This window comes from Falco rusticolus, chromosome 6, assembly GCF_015220075.1.
Source record: "Falco rusticolus isolate bFalRus1 chromosome 6, bFalRus1.pri, whole genome shotgun sequence".
Classification (NCBI taxonomy): Eukaryota; Metazoa; Chordata; class Aves; order Falconiformes; family Falconidae; genus Falco; species Falco rusticolus.
Window position 1 is genome coordinate 45,483,020 of NC_051192.1, and position 13,255 is coordinate 45,496,274.

Consider the following 13,255-nt stretch of genomic DNA (forward strand, 5'->3'; position numbering starts at 1 on the left):
AGTTCCAGCCGGGTTCAACATGGATAATAACAATGCGGGTATCAACTTCAGTATCAATCCAGGTTCAGATGGCTCAAGAGGAAAAGAAAGCATCTCAAACCATTCCAGAGCAGGCTCATGCTGCAACTCCTCGTTCCCAGTACTGCTGCAGAGGTGGTGCCACGTTCTGCCAACCACTGTTACCCACAAGCAACTGGCAAAGGTGACCGTGTCACTGCCCTCCCTCTGCTCTCCTGAGTGCAATGCAGCACATGGAGAGCAGCATGGAGCTTAAGTCTCTGCCCACGTACAACAGTGCACCACAAGAGCAGCTGGTGACTAAAACACGTCTTCTTTGTGCCAATAAATAAACATTTAAAATGAGTTCTGCTTCAGTCCTTACAACCAGACTAGAGCTAGGGTGACTGAGAGCTGGAGGACATAATTTGGGTGAATTTCATTCAGAAGGATCTAGGCCACGTGTTCCTGCAGCCACCTCATGATGCAAACCAAGTGGGGTAAACAAGAAGAAGAGGGACGTTCATTTAAAGCACAACCATGACCAAAACCAAAACACTGATGCAGATGCATCTCAAGTGATATTAAAAGTGAGCAGGAACCTCCCCCTCCTCACACAGTGCTCTCTCCCATCCCAACCACATCCCTTCCCTTGTGCCAGCACACACCACTCGTGGCCCCACAGGAAACCAGATTCAAGGAATAATGTAGCTGAAAGGAAGCCTCCCCTGACTGCTCCAGTCCAGGGTGGATCACTGCCCCAAATGTAGCAGTGCAACTGGATGAAGACAAGACAGGAGTGAGAAACAAGTCACTGAGAAGATGGGTCACTGCTTTTCTAGCAGTTCTCAAACTTACAATCTTACAGGGCTATTTGAAAACATTAACTGCAGTTACGTGGGGAGGGTAAGAGATGGGAGAGCTTGTTCAGCCAGACTCACTAGAACACCTACCAAAATAAAATTGCTGCTGCATTTCTTAGATTCACTATTACTACTTACAAGATATTTATAGTTTGGTTTTAAAATTAAAGCCTACTGGCTCAGAGATTCAGTGTGTGCCACACAAAACCAACACCACCATCCCAGGAAACAGGACTGAAGCATTTTTGCCCGCACGGCTCTAGGTCCCGCTCTGAATGACAAACAGCCATAGCTTCTTGGCCTTGAAACTTTAAGAAATCTGAAGAGAAACATCTCTCAGATTTGCAGGGGTAGCCGTCCTCATCTGTGAGTTTGATTGCCTGTCTCAAAGGTGGCAGCGCCAGTGGGATGGAAAGAAAAGCTGTCCGTGGTGTTAGTAATACAACAGCTCTCGATTACTATGAGATTGCTTCACCTTAGAAAGCGCTGCTGCTTCTGAAGGACGCTGTCATTTTACAGAGAGCATGTATTTCACACAGGCCCCTTTGAGCTGACTGGGGCTTTTCAGTGTGATTTTCCTCTCCAGACAGCAGTAATGCAGTCATAAGCTACAGCTGTCTAAAGGCAACAAGGCTGGCAGGAAGCAGCAGGGTCTTCAGTTAACCCTGGCAATGGTATTTTAGGGGTGGGAGGCAAGGCAGGCCCACGTTTTCAAGCAAGTAAACATTTTTTTCAGGGCTGCAACAAAAGCTTCAAGCTAAATAAAGGTTAAGAACCAGGGCTTTGACTTTAGTTACGTCAATCAACTTAGATGACCTGTGAGAAAAAGCAATCTGTGCTTACAATGGGGAAGATGTTAGCAAAAGGAGGAAGGGATAAAATCATTCCCTTCCTTTGCAAACCTTTCCCACAGCCTGAAGTTTGCTGTGGCCGTTTCAGGCCTGGAGAAGGACTATCTACAGTCTGGTGAAATTATCTCCTCCCATCCGCTTTGCTTGAATAAAAATGCCTTTCTGCATCATGCGCTTCTGAAATTTCAGACAAGCAACGGTACTGAAGGGGATCTCTCACAGCCAGCGACATACAGACGTACTTTACCTGGATAATTGCAAGTGTTGGCTCAAGCTGCGGGTTTCCTCTCTTAAGAGAGGCCAAGGATTTCTTTGCATTCTCAGTGATTTTGCTGCAACACAGTAACAACGAGCAAATCTTTAGCAAAGTAAACCTTTCTCACATCAGTCAGCAGAAACTTACCTTAGTCAGCCATATGGAAGAAACGCTTACACACATAAGCTTTTAATCACCAAAACCCCAGAAGGCTGTTAACTGTGAAGGCTGGCGTTCAGCAGGCAGGTACAGAAAACCTTAGCAGACCAAACCACCTTTGGTTTACAGCTACGTACTTCAGTGCTCCAGCATGCCCCAAACTTTATAGCTGGCCTGTGCTACTTCATGAGACGGCTCGTCCAGCCTCACCACGGGAAGCAGCAGGGAACCACCACCCCGAGCCCTGAGCTCGGGTGGGTCCTTCGTTCCCACACGCCAGAGCCGGGCAGTGACAGCAGCAGAGGCCATTACACCTGGGGTTTAACCAGCCCCAAGAGCTGCCAGCCGGCCACTTCCATGGATGCTATTCAAACCCGCGGGCAGCAGGGAGACAGAGGGGCTTTGTTTGCCACGCTGCTTCTTGGAAAAACTGGTGGCAGCCAGGCTCTGGGAACGCTTACTGGAAAAATTTGCAGGGTTAAGTGGCTGCTGGCTCTCCTCCGTTACCTTCTAAATATGCAGATGCTACTTACCCAGCAGGGAAGGAGGAGAGCCCCTGGAGGATGTCTGTCTGTCCATCCCCACAGCAGGCAGGACACGACACGGACGGACGGACACGGCCACAGCCCAGAGCAGCGTTTTGCCACCTCATGCGCTCCCCCCTGCAGCAGCCAATGACCCGTTCAGGACAATGGGTGGCAGACAAACCCTCCCAGCCGAGGTGGAACGGACGGGAGGGGGGGTGGGGGTGGTGGACGATGGACCATGCGGTTTTCCCACGGACCATACGGTTTTCCAGGCACACTTCCATGCGCAGCCTCACCTGAACGCCCGCCACGTTACGCCTGCCCTGTTCACCCTCGGAACGCCGGGACACAAAGCCAAGGCAAAAAAACCCCAAACAACCCACCCCCACGCATCAAAAAAAAATCCCCCACCCCGAGCCCCCTTCACCCCCTCCCCCCGCCCACCCCGTTGCATCAGCCACCGCCGCCCCCCCCAGTGCGCCTCTTACCGCACCGCCGCGGCGCCCCGCGCCTGCCGCCCGCACAGCCCGCGCCTCGGCGGCAGCACCGCGCACACGCAACGCCGCAGCGCCGCGATCCTCATCCCTGCGGCGGCCACCGGCACCGGCCACCGGGGGCGGGGAGCGGGGCGAAAGGGCGGCCGGTACTTTAGCACCGCCCGCCCCTTCGCCCCGCTCCCCGCCCCAGGGCTCAGCCCCTTTCGCTTGCCTCCCCTCCCCCCCCCAATGAACACCACCCAAAGCTTTTGCATACTCAACGTTTATTAAAAATAGTATGAAATGGTCCCTGGGAGAAGTTACACGCTAGTAAAGTCCCTTTTTCTGTTCGTTCCCCCCGCAAACCCGCACCGATTGCGTGAGATGCGAGTTAACCGACACTTCCCCCCCCCTCCCTCCCCAAGCCGTTTAAACAAATCTAGACGTGCGCGGGTAAAGCACAGATTTCACTTCTATTCGTATTTACAGTACTTTACAAGCTATATTAAATAAATATGGGCTCTGCTACACCTCGGCGTCTTAAATATGTACAACATTATTTCTCCGTCGGATTATACTAGAGAGATGCGGGTCCCATCGCAGTGGATGTGCTGACTGTAACAAGTATCCCTGTGGTACAAGCTAGTAAGTACCATGACCAACCAGCCCTCAAAATCACAACTCCTAGCCACTGCGAGATAACGTGCGGTAAATAATTTAATCCGTTCTAACAAATTCAAGTCCTTAAATCTCAGTCCTAGAAGTAATTAGCTGTACACCGATAACTTCAGGTTCTCCTCACGGTGACCAGCGTAGTGAGTAGTCAGCCGTTTTGGAAGTACAGTGCTCTGTAGCGGAGGGGAGTGGTATGTGGTTAGTAAAAACAGTATTTCAATGAAACTCCTTTATGTATTGATATGTTTAACTCTGTACTGGCTTTATCCACATGATCTGGAGAATTTAAGCACCAAGAACGAACAACAGTCACACAAGATGGTCAGTGTAGACTTTTAGGCTTTCCTTTAGGTACAACGTTTTCAAGTAACAGAATCCAAAGCTGTGCAATGAAGATGACAAAGGGGAGTAAGTGTGCATTGTATTGGAAATCCTGTTCTTGTTCTAAATGGCAGCATTTATTCTATACATTATTTGCAAAAAAATGGAATGTATTCTCATTTTTTAAGCTACTTTTATTGTCCATAAACTGGATTACCTGGCTGGTTTTGAGAATATGTATTTTACCTCTCTGCCAGGAAAGGTCATTTCCTACTCCGGGAGATGTGGTCCCTAGGGAAGGCAGCTTGTCACTCAACTGGCAGCATTGCTGAACTACCCTATGGGCCAAATATGCCCCATGATTAATATTTCACCCAAGCATCTGGCCAAGCCTCATTCTCTCTCAGGGTTACTGACTTTGGGACTCTAACAAATGCCCCACAGGTCACTGTGTATAAAATACAGCTACTTTACAAACACACAGAGCAGCTTTCAACTGCTGGGCTCTGAGCTACAAAATACTCAAATTTTGCCTGTGTGTTGCAACCATCACCATCACTGGAAGTACCAAACCCAGTCCAGCCATCTTCACAAGCAGCGGAGCTCCTCTTCTACTGCCCGGAACATCCTCCAGGCAAGGACTACATCACATTGCAGGTTCACATAAAAAGCCGGCACTGCTCATCCTCTGCCAACTGTGCAGTTACAGAATGTAGAAGAGGCTTCAGACACAGAGCCATCAGTCTGGCATCCCTCACGAGCACTAGGACTAGATTTTGTTTAAAACGTAAGAAGCCTGTTCTAAAGTAACGTAGCATTGGTCCCCTGCACTTGGTATCTGTCTGATGAAGAGTAACGTGCAAAAAATATGTGCAATTGCACCGCTCAGAAATCTGCAGTGTCACAGAAGTAGCTGCTCAACTAAATGCTCCCATATGTAACCAGAGTAATCACATGGGTATTTTGGATGCAGAATACTGGTTACCAGCTCAAAAGTCCAAATACTAAGGTTCCCACACGCTAAAAGGGTTTAAGAATTAAATGGCATCACACCTGGTTCAACGGTAAGAATCAAAGGGTATCACACCTAACAAGGGAAGAGATGGGAAGGCTAAATAGGAGATGAGAAGCCCACCTGCACTAAGGAGCAAGACACCAGACAGTACACATGTGGCCTTTTTCACTTCCAGGATTCTAAACCTTTTTAAAAATGATACATTTCACTTCTATTTACAGTATTACTCTGATACAATGCCTGACTGTGTAATATTATGGAAATACATGATGCCAGTACTGATTGTCCTAGTATATACTCTGTCATGATAAGGCAGTACAGCTAGAAATTACTGAAAGCATCAAGCAAAGCTACTTGAACTGAGACACTGAAACTTTTCCCTTAAAGACTGGACAATATTCTGCTGATTAGGAGATGGTACTCTCCATAGGTAGTCGTTCAGTTTATCCGAATCACCATATGCAGTCAGATACGGGGTAAGTGCGTGTTTGCCGCTGGCAGACTTTGCAGGAGTACAAGAGATAGTTTTGCCACAGAGCGTTTCCGAAGGAGCAGCATCTGCGTTACGCAGTTTAGGATCAGATTTCCTTGGCTGGTTCTGAGAAGTCTCCAGGTCAGATCCCTCATCTTCAGACTTTATTTCAACATAGTCATCATCATCCCCTTCTTCTTCAGTATCTTTGAAATTTGAAAAGTAGTTCTGAGTGGCCATCTGTGCTGTCAGAGGGGAGGTCCTGTTCACTCTCAGGACCTTTTGAGAATCCTGCAGAATCATATCGGGACAGTTTTCAGGGATCTGCTTTCTCATATCAGGCCCCGTACATCCTGAAGCAATACCTGGCATTTGATGGCTGTTGAATCGGAAGTTCCTGTTTGAATGGAGCTTTTTCTTGTCCATTTCATTAGGATATACAATTGATTCTCCAGACCTGTTGACCACAATTGAGGACGATGACTGTGACCTGCTGTAAGCCTGTGGTTTTACATTGCTTACTCTTCTCCCAAGTGAGTTATAGACATGATCTTGATGTAAATTTTCTTTGTTCGGTTGGCTTATGATGGCGCTCCACCTCTGTGCTGGGACATGCAAACAGTTAGCAACCTGAAGGGAAGGCACCGAGCCAGCTGATGGCAACTGCTTTGAACTGCTTTTTGTACCAGATTCTGCATAAGAGCTCTTGGACTTCGGGTCTTGGGATTCAGGCCATGGAGAGAAGTCGGCCAGCTCTCCGTTACTGTATGTAGAATGCAAAAGCCAGTCTTCTGCTCTTGAGCATTCACTGGCAGCCTGGGAACGGGGAGGAGACGCAGCCATGGGTGTGGAAAACCTCCCGGCTGATGGCTCCTGAGGAGTGGCCCAGGCTTCCTTTTGGACCTTAGGTGAACTTTCTCTAAAGACGATTTGGTCGTAAAGCTGGGAATATTCCGCTATTCTGGCACCTAGAAAGGAGAGAGAATTAATTTAGCAGAGGCAAGCAATCAATTCAAATGAGTCGTGTGAAGATAAAAATATCAAAGCGCTCTGTATTGGTCTAGAAAAAAGTTTACAGCTGTGTCAGTATCTTCAGCCTCAAAAAAGTTAACATGAAACAATGGCGGCTGGAAAAGCCGTGCATTATATTGTGTTTCAGCACACTGTATTGAAAAAAAGAAGCATAAAATATCTTGTGACAGTGAACAGTCATGCAGGACACAATGTATCACACTGTTCCAACAATATGCTGCTTTTTTCATGTTAAAATGGAAAAGAACATTCTGAAAATGTCCCGGTAAATAAGATATTTAGGGACTTCTATAAATATCACGAGAAGGCAAGAATGATACTCTAGTGCGTGGAGTCCGCTGGCTCCATGTCTCCAATTTGTTTCAATTGACCACGGACAAAAATTGTTCCAAAGCTGTCCCATATCCATGACATTGCAAATTCATTAGCTAGTGCAAGGACACCAGCTCCTTCTCCTCTGACACCCTTCCCCGTGCTTTTAGGTGTGATGGGGATGGTACCTGAGCAAATGTACATGACCGATTAGGAGGTGAACCTACCTGAAAATATACCTTTTCAGTCAAACTCTGAAATAATGAACACATTATTAAAGGAAATAATTGCTTTTCTGGAAAAAGGCCAATAGTGCTTCCGGCATGATTTCTATTTCGAGCCTCAGCTGAACTGATCTTTCCTTGACACCGCCCCATAATTTCTTCCCAATTTTATCAAGTAATGACAAGAATTGAGATATAAAGGACGTGCTAGAAGCAGTCACAGAAAACTCACTGCAGTGGCAACAGAGAAAATATAATACCGATACTCCTAACAGGGTGAGAAAAATTCACAATCTTCCAGTTCAGTATACAAATTTCAATGAAAATTACTAAAGAAATATCTTTATAGAAATATTTTGAACATACCAATAGCAGGACCCCCTTGTTTCTTCTCCTCCAGAATAGCAGCAAGATCTTTGTGCTTCAGTTTCTGTTGTCTGCTAGCCGGCTGCTCCTGCTCTGGACTTTTAACTTTCAAAAGCTGGTTGGCCTTCTTAATTTTTTGACTGTACTGCCTTGCCATCATAAAAACTCTGTTCTTTGTTTTATCCGCAGCAGCCAAGTCATTTTCCATGCCCTCTGCATGCACACTGGACAGAACGCTTTTGGCAGATTCGTATGGGCTATCTACAAAAGGTATCTCACTGGAGAAGGAAGATCTATTCAGACTCATAAAAGAGTTTTCCTTGCATGGTGTAGAATCTTCAAGCCTGAGATTAGCCTCACCTATGGTGGCAGCCCTGGGCTTCACAGTTTTAGGGAAAATAGGAGTTTCTGGCAGAGAGAGAGTAGACAGCGAGTACTCTACATCTTTACTTAGTTCAGGTGTACTACCAGCATGCAGCCTTTCCTGCATATCATCTTTACAAACAGGAAAGGCTGCAAGGAGGCGGTCTCTTGTCTTTTCCTCATTCTTCTTGATGTAGTTCTCCAGGTCATTCCAAATCTCATCTACTTCCTCCGAGAGTTTATCTGCTGCAGACTTATGGGACAGCGAGTCTGAGTTGGAGGAGCTATCTACCAAGCTCAAATAGTCATTGTCGACAGGAACACGATGATAAGGACTTTCATCTTCACTGAACGGAAGACTCTCTTCAGAAACAAACTGCCGTAGATTGTCAGAATATGCAAAGTCTTTTTCCAGGCCCAGAAAACTCCCCCTTTTCGAGCATTTTAAGGGGTCACATTTAAAATTCAATAGCGGTGTTTCTGGAAGCACTATGGTGTCATAGATGTTGTCTTCAACAATCCTGAGCTCATCCAAACTTGAAGTAGGTGCTTCCCTACTGAGTAGTATCTCATCCCTACTGGCACGAATGGAGGCCCTGTTTTGATTTGCTGTCGTCTTTCTGGAGGGTGAATCTAAGCTGCTTTTGTTTTCAGCCTCATAGAGAGAGTCTCTGGCAGATCTCTGGGGACCACGGTCTGTCATCTCCTCCCTTCTTGTCAGACCCATCAGCTTCAAGTCTTCATAGCTTATATTATCATAAACATGTTCAATATCATCGATGGTCAGCTCCTCTGAAGATTCGGGATATGCATTAATACCGCTCACCTCTGCTCTCTTCACCTCCCTTCGGGAACTGCGCTCCCCTATTTTATACCTTGCGCTGGCTGGACACGTGTTACTTTCACCAGCACTACTGGCCCGCCTAACAATTTTGTGACGAGTGGGGCTGGAATTCTCGTTTTGATGCACTACCCCTAAGTGCCAGCTGCACGGACGCCCAGAAGAGCCCCTCCTTTCTCCACCAACAGCTGAACTAGCATTGGATGCAGATACTGATGGTACAAACATCTGATAATCGTCTTCATCATCTTCATTCTCATAAGGTGGGCGCCGGCTGGGAAACAATGCCTGTCTGATCTGATGGTCAGTCCAGATGTTTCTGACAGAGGTACTTCCTCCCAGGATACTCATGATTAACGAGTTGCTCTGGGGTGTGCTGAATTGTCTAGGCATCTGTGGCTGTCTAGCTGCACAGGGAAATGGAAGATTCTGGGTTGTCTCTTCATCTGAAGGGTCCTTGGAGCTCTGTGGAGATTTGAAATAAGCAGGTAACATTAGCCTATCCCCTGCAGTAGTACAGCGATCCCCTCCATTCACAGAACTGCTATAGCACCAGCATGTCCCACAGCACTGAGTCAGGTGGAGATGGGCAGGGTGAGCAGGCTCCTCGCTAGAGAGCCAGGGAGCCAAGGTGACAATGCCAGACTGCTTTGCCTCCTAATCCTTACCATGGCTCAGAGTTCACTGTTGGCATTTAATAATGTCTTACTTCAAATAAAAGACACTGGCTAATGTTAATGCATGAGTAATTAAAGGCAAATTCATTTGGCAGGAGCTAGGTTAAACCTTTTGTGCTAACTCTGCAGTTTCACAGTTGGATTAAGCTAATCTGACTTTGGGTTTGTGCCAAAACTTTTGTTCTCCTCCCTTTCCCCTTGCCTATAACCCTAGAAGAAAGGTATGTTACACTCCCTAGCACATGCCATGGAAGACTTCATTTTCTTTTTGGACTAATTTGTTATCCAGCTCCACTAGCAGATCTGATTTACAGCAAGGCCACATGCCTGCTAATAAGGCTAATGTGAAGAAGGATGCTGTAGATATTCCTGGCCAGATGTTGGGAAAGAGAGGGAAAGTTAATTACTTTTGTCTCAAGTTAATGCTGACTGGTTTGGTTAGTTGCCTTTTTTCCCTTGCCCCCAAAAAGAATAATCTTTCATCATACAGACTATTATTTCAATTATATGAATATTAATACATGACATAAACAGAAGATGACTTATCTGTCTACCTAGGGAAAACACAGATCCCTTTGAAAGATCTACAATGAACAGCAAAATAGAAGTTAAAAAAAAATATATATATACCTGTGTTTCACACTTGTTGAGATTAACACTTCTCCGTTTTTCACCATTTTCAGCAGCTTGACTATTAAGTCTTTTTCTTCCCCCTTTTGACTTCTGCAGTGAGTTTTGCTGCACTCCCTGTGATATGAAAGAAAAGGTAATAAAATCTACAGTTCTTTGTACAGCCTTGTTCAGAAGAATTACTATCAGCTAAAACAGGCCAGGTATATACACCAGAAGAACAAAATGCTCACAAGTAGTCAGAGCACTGCCACAAGAATGATTCGGAGCCTAGAAAACTTTCTTTACAATAACCAATTAAACTGTATCAATCCATACAGCTTGTCAAAAGTTGTTGAAAGCAGAATCTGTGTACAAAAATATAGACGTAAAGGAATACTTAGAAATTGGACAAGGGAAAGGGCTTAATCTCACTGCCAACATTATAATACAAGAAGGTGGTCACACAAAAATTCAAGTTTCAAAGTTTTTGTTTGTTTGTTTTGAAAAGGGGAGGGGATAGTCTCACTATCACTTGCAGTCTTGAAAACCAGAAAGAGGTCTAAACTAAAAAAGTATGCTGTCACCCAACTTCCCAGAAAAAAAAACCCAAAACACTACTCCCCCCCCCCCCCCCAAAAAAAAAAAAAAACAAACAAAACAAAACCCCAGAAGGCTAGAATGTTACATGCTGGGCAGTGTCCAAATGAACTCAAGAGTGAAGGGCGTGCATGGTGGGAATGGGAGGGAATCTGCAACGGTATTGTTGCCACACTATGGATTAAACACTAAGCTACTATTATACATTTTTATAGTGGCATTCTTTTGGACTTACTCATTCTTTTGTACTTACCCATGTCAGGAAGAAAGACAATTACAAGACACTGCACTACACTGATACAAGATACTATTTTATCAGAGTTACGATGGAAACATAATTTCAAAGATGAAATGTTCAGTAAGCTTCAAAAAGAATTTAAATAATAGGTTTTGGATAATTCACAAAATAAATGGACCACACAAAGATATGACTTCAGCATCAACTAAACCAAACAAACTTAAAATCTAGATTCTTTAATACAGTCACCTTTCAAAGCTGGGGTTTTAGTTTTGCAGAAGTACTATGTGTGTGGAAACATCATGCAGAGTGGGGAAAAACTACCACCTATGCAGTAGTAACAGATAGAGACTCTCATTTGCAGAAATCCCATTCACAACTCCTTGTATTAGTTTACATGTTCCTAGCTACCACCAGCAGCTCAGTCAAGAATCACCACATCACATGTGGCAGGGTCTGAATCTTAGCTTAATATTCCAGTCCTGGCTTTGGAGACCTGAAGGCAGTGTGTCTCTGCACATGGCCTAAAGAGGTTTCTTTCAAGGCACCAGCTGGAGAAGCAAGGAAAGGTCAGTTGTGCACAACAGGTAAAAGCAATAGCTTTCTGTCAGAACTCAGCTTGAGGACTGCAAAGGACTGAGTAAAATCTTCTTCAAGCAGTGGGGATTTCTTCCTCTGTGTAGGGGCTAATTTTATGTTTTCTCTGCCAAATGCAAGAGAGTGTTGTGTAGGTCTAAAAAAAATATTTCTAAGGAGACAAAGTTGTAAATACTTGTTACACATTCCCTGTGTCCTTGTTACAGATGTTTTTAATCTCCCTTCCATCCTTCCCAGGGAAACAGGATTTTATTTTCTCCCCTCTTTTCCCTACCTGTTCAGACTCTTCTTCATCATCAGCATCAATCTGTTCTGTAGCGGAAGTCTGAAGGTTTTCGTCCTGATCACTGCTGTAGGCTGGCTCAATGGACTCTTGAAATTGGCTCTCCAGCCCACTGGGTTCCAATGGAACCTTTTTCCTAGAATTCAGCAGGGCTTCATTTGATCCTAGTTTGGTGGCTTGAGATAATAGGGCTCCTTCAATACTGATCCGCTTAAAAAAAAAAAAACACCACAAAACTTTGATTAGAAGTTTATAGAGATTATATATTCCATTAAGACACTTTTACATCAGACTTAAAAGGCAACATTTAAGCTACATTCTGTTAGCTGCACTGAAATAAGACTTTTCCATAGAATATTTAGAACTGAAAAAATATATGCAAAAGCCCCCACCTCAATTATGGGCTTCAGCGTTATGGCACCCCAGTGAAGTCACATCTAGTGTACCCTGTTTGTAAATCTTACACACACACACAACTTTAAATTCCATCCCAAATAAACCCTCGGGCCTGATATTCAACATGAGACTTTCAAACTGCATTGGGAACTTCAGTACAAATTCTTACAGAGAATGTAAAAATCAGAAATGCTCATTTCCATCTGCTTAAGCTGTATCTGCTCTGTTTAGTCATATATCATGGTTTATACCTATGGTATGTATATCAGAATAAGCTGAAACTTTCCAGTCTTATTCAATAAATACATAGACAATACGCTCCAAAGAACAAACACAATATGCACAGCACTTCCATGATTATAATGGTATTTTTAAGTACCCTATAGCATTAGTAATTGACTGTAGTGCATTATAAAATACAACAATATGTGGATTAGTCATTTTTTCATTATTAGATATTCCTGAAATATTTAACTGTTTTTCTATTGCTTTCATTCCAGTAATCTTATTGGAGATGCTAAATAACATTTATTGTTTTGTTTCCATTCTTAATATCAACACAACTAAGAAGATGTCGATTCTATAGTAAATGCAGTGCTCTAAGTCATTTGAAATGTGCTAAAATAAGAAATATAAGAAATGGCTTACCTTCTGCATATCTGGACTCATATCTGAAAACAGAAATATATACTTCATCATAAGTGAAAAATCAAATTGGTTATGCCCACTTTAATGCTACACTAGTACCCCTATTATGAATTCCCAAAAGGGGGTTAAATGCAGCAGCAACTCAGCAAACAGGCTATAGGGTCTCTGATAAAACGGAGACAGCGTGAGCTTTACCACAGTTCCACCAGAGGTCCTGATTTTGCAACACTGATATGGTATCAGCAACTACTCACAATGGCCAAGACTCTGTGTGTTCAGTTGCCAGTTGTTAGGATGTTTACAGGATCAGAACCCAAGTGTGGAAAAAGCTGACATCAGAATTAAAGACTAATGCTTTGTTTTCCTTGCATAGTTCCTCCTCCTCTCTTCACCTCCAAACATATTTAGGCCAAGTTATAGGAGAAAATGATCCATCTTTACTTGTTCCACAAAGTAC

At 44.3% G+C, this 13,255-nt stretch overlaps 2 protein-coding genes across 12 annotated transcripts in view; both read right to left on the reverse strand.

Annotated features, from left to right (window-relative positions):
* MTHFD1L (methylenetetrahydrofolate dehydrogenase (NADP+ dependent) 1 like) overlaps positions 1–3,269 on the reverse strand; it is a 157,209-nt gene extending 153,940 nt beyond the window's left edge. For 7 of the 8 annotated variants that reach the window (XM_037391946.1, XM_037391942.1, XM_037391940.1 and 4 more), the window contains exons 1-2: positions 2,660–2,793; positions 1,959–2,043 (exon numbers count right to left, since the gene is read on the reverse strand). In XM_037391946.1, the coding sequence (XP_037247843.1) occupies positions 1,959–2,043; positions 2,660–2,778 (204 nt within the window). In that variant the 5' untranslated portion in view covers positions 2,779–2,793. Of the gene's footprint in view, positions 1–1,958; positions 2,044–2,659; positions 2,794–3,141 lie in introns of those variants that run through there. The other variant, XM_037391939.1, reaches the window with a different exon arrangement.
* A 149-nt stretch (positions 3,270–3,418) lies between these two features.
* PLEKHG1 (pleckstrin homology and RhoGEF domain containing G1) overlaps positions 3,419–13,255 on the reverse strand; it is a 136,237-nt gene continuing 126,400 nt past the window's right edge. For all 4 annotated transcript variants that reach the window (XM_037391972.1, XM_037391969.1, XM_037391971.1 and 1 more), the window contains 5 exons: positions 12,799–12,821; positions 11,746–11,964; positions 10,058–10,174; positions 7,547–9,215; positions 3,419–6,580 (listed from right to left, as the gene is read on the reverse strand). In XM_037391972.1, coding sequence (XP_037247869.1) covers positions 5,481–6,580; positions 7,547–9,215; positions 10,058–10,174; positions 11,746–11,964; positions 12,799–12,821 — 3,128 coding nt within the window. In that variant the 3' untranslated portion in view covers positions 3,419–5,480. The remainder of the gene's footprint in view (positions 6,581–7,546; positions 9,216–10,057; positions 10,175–11,745; positions 11,965–12,798; positions 12,822–13,255) is intronic.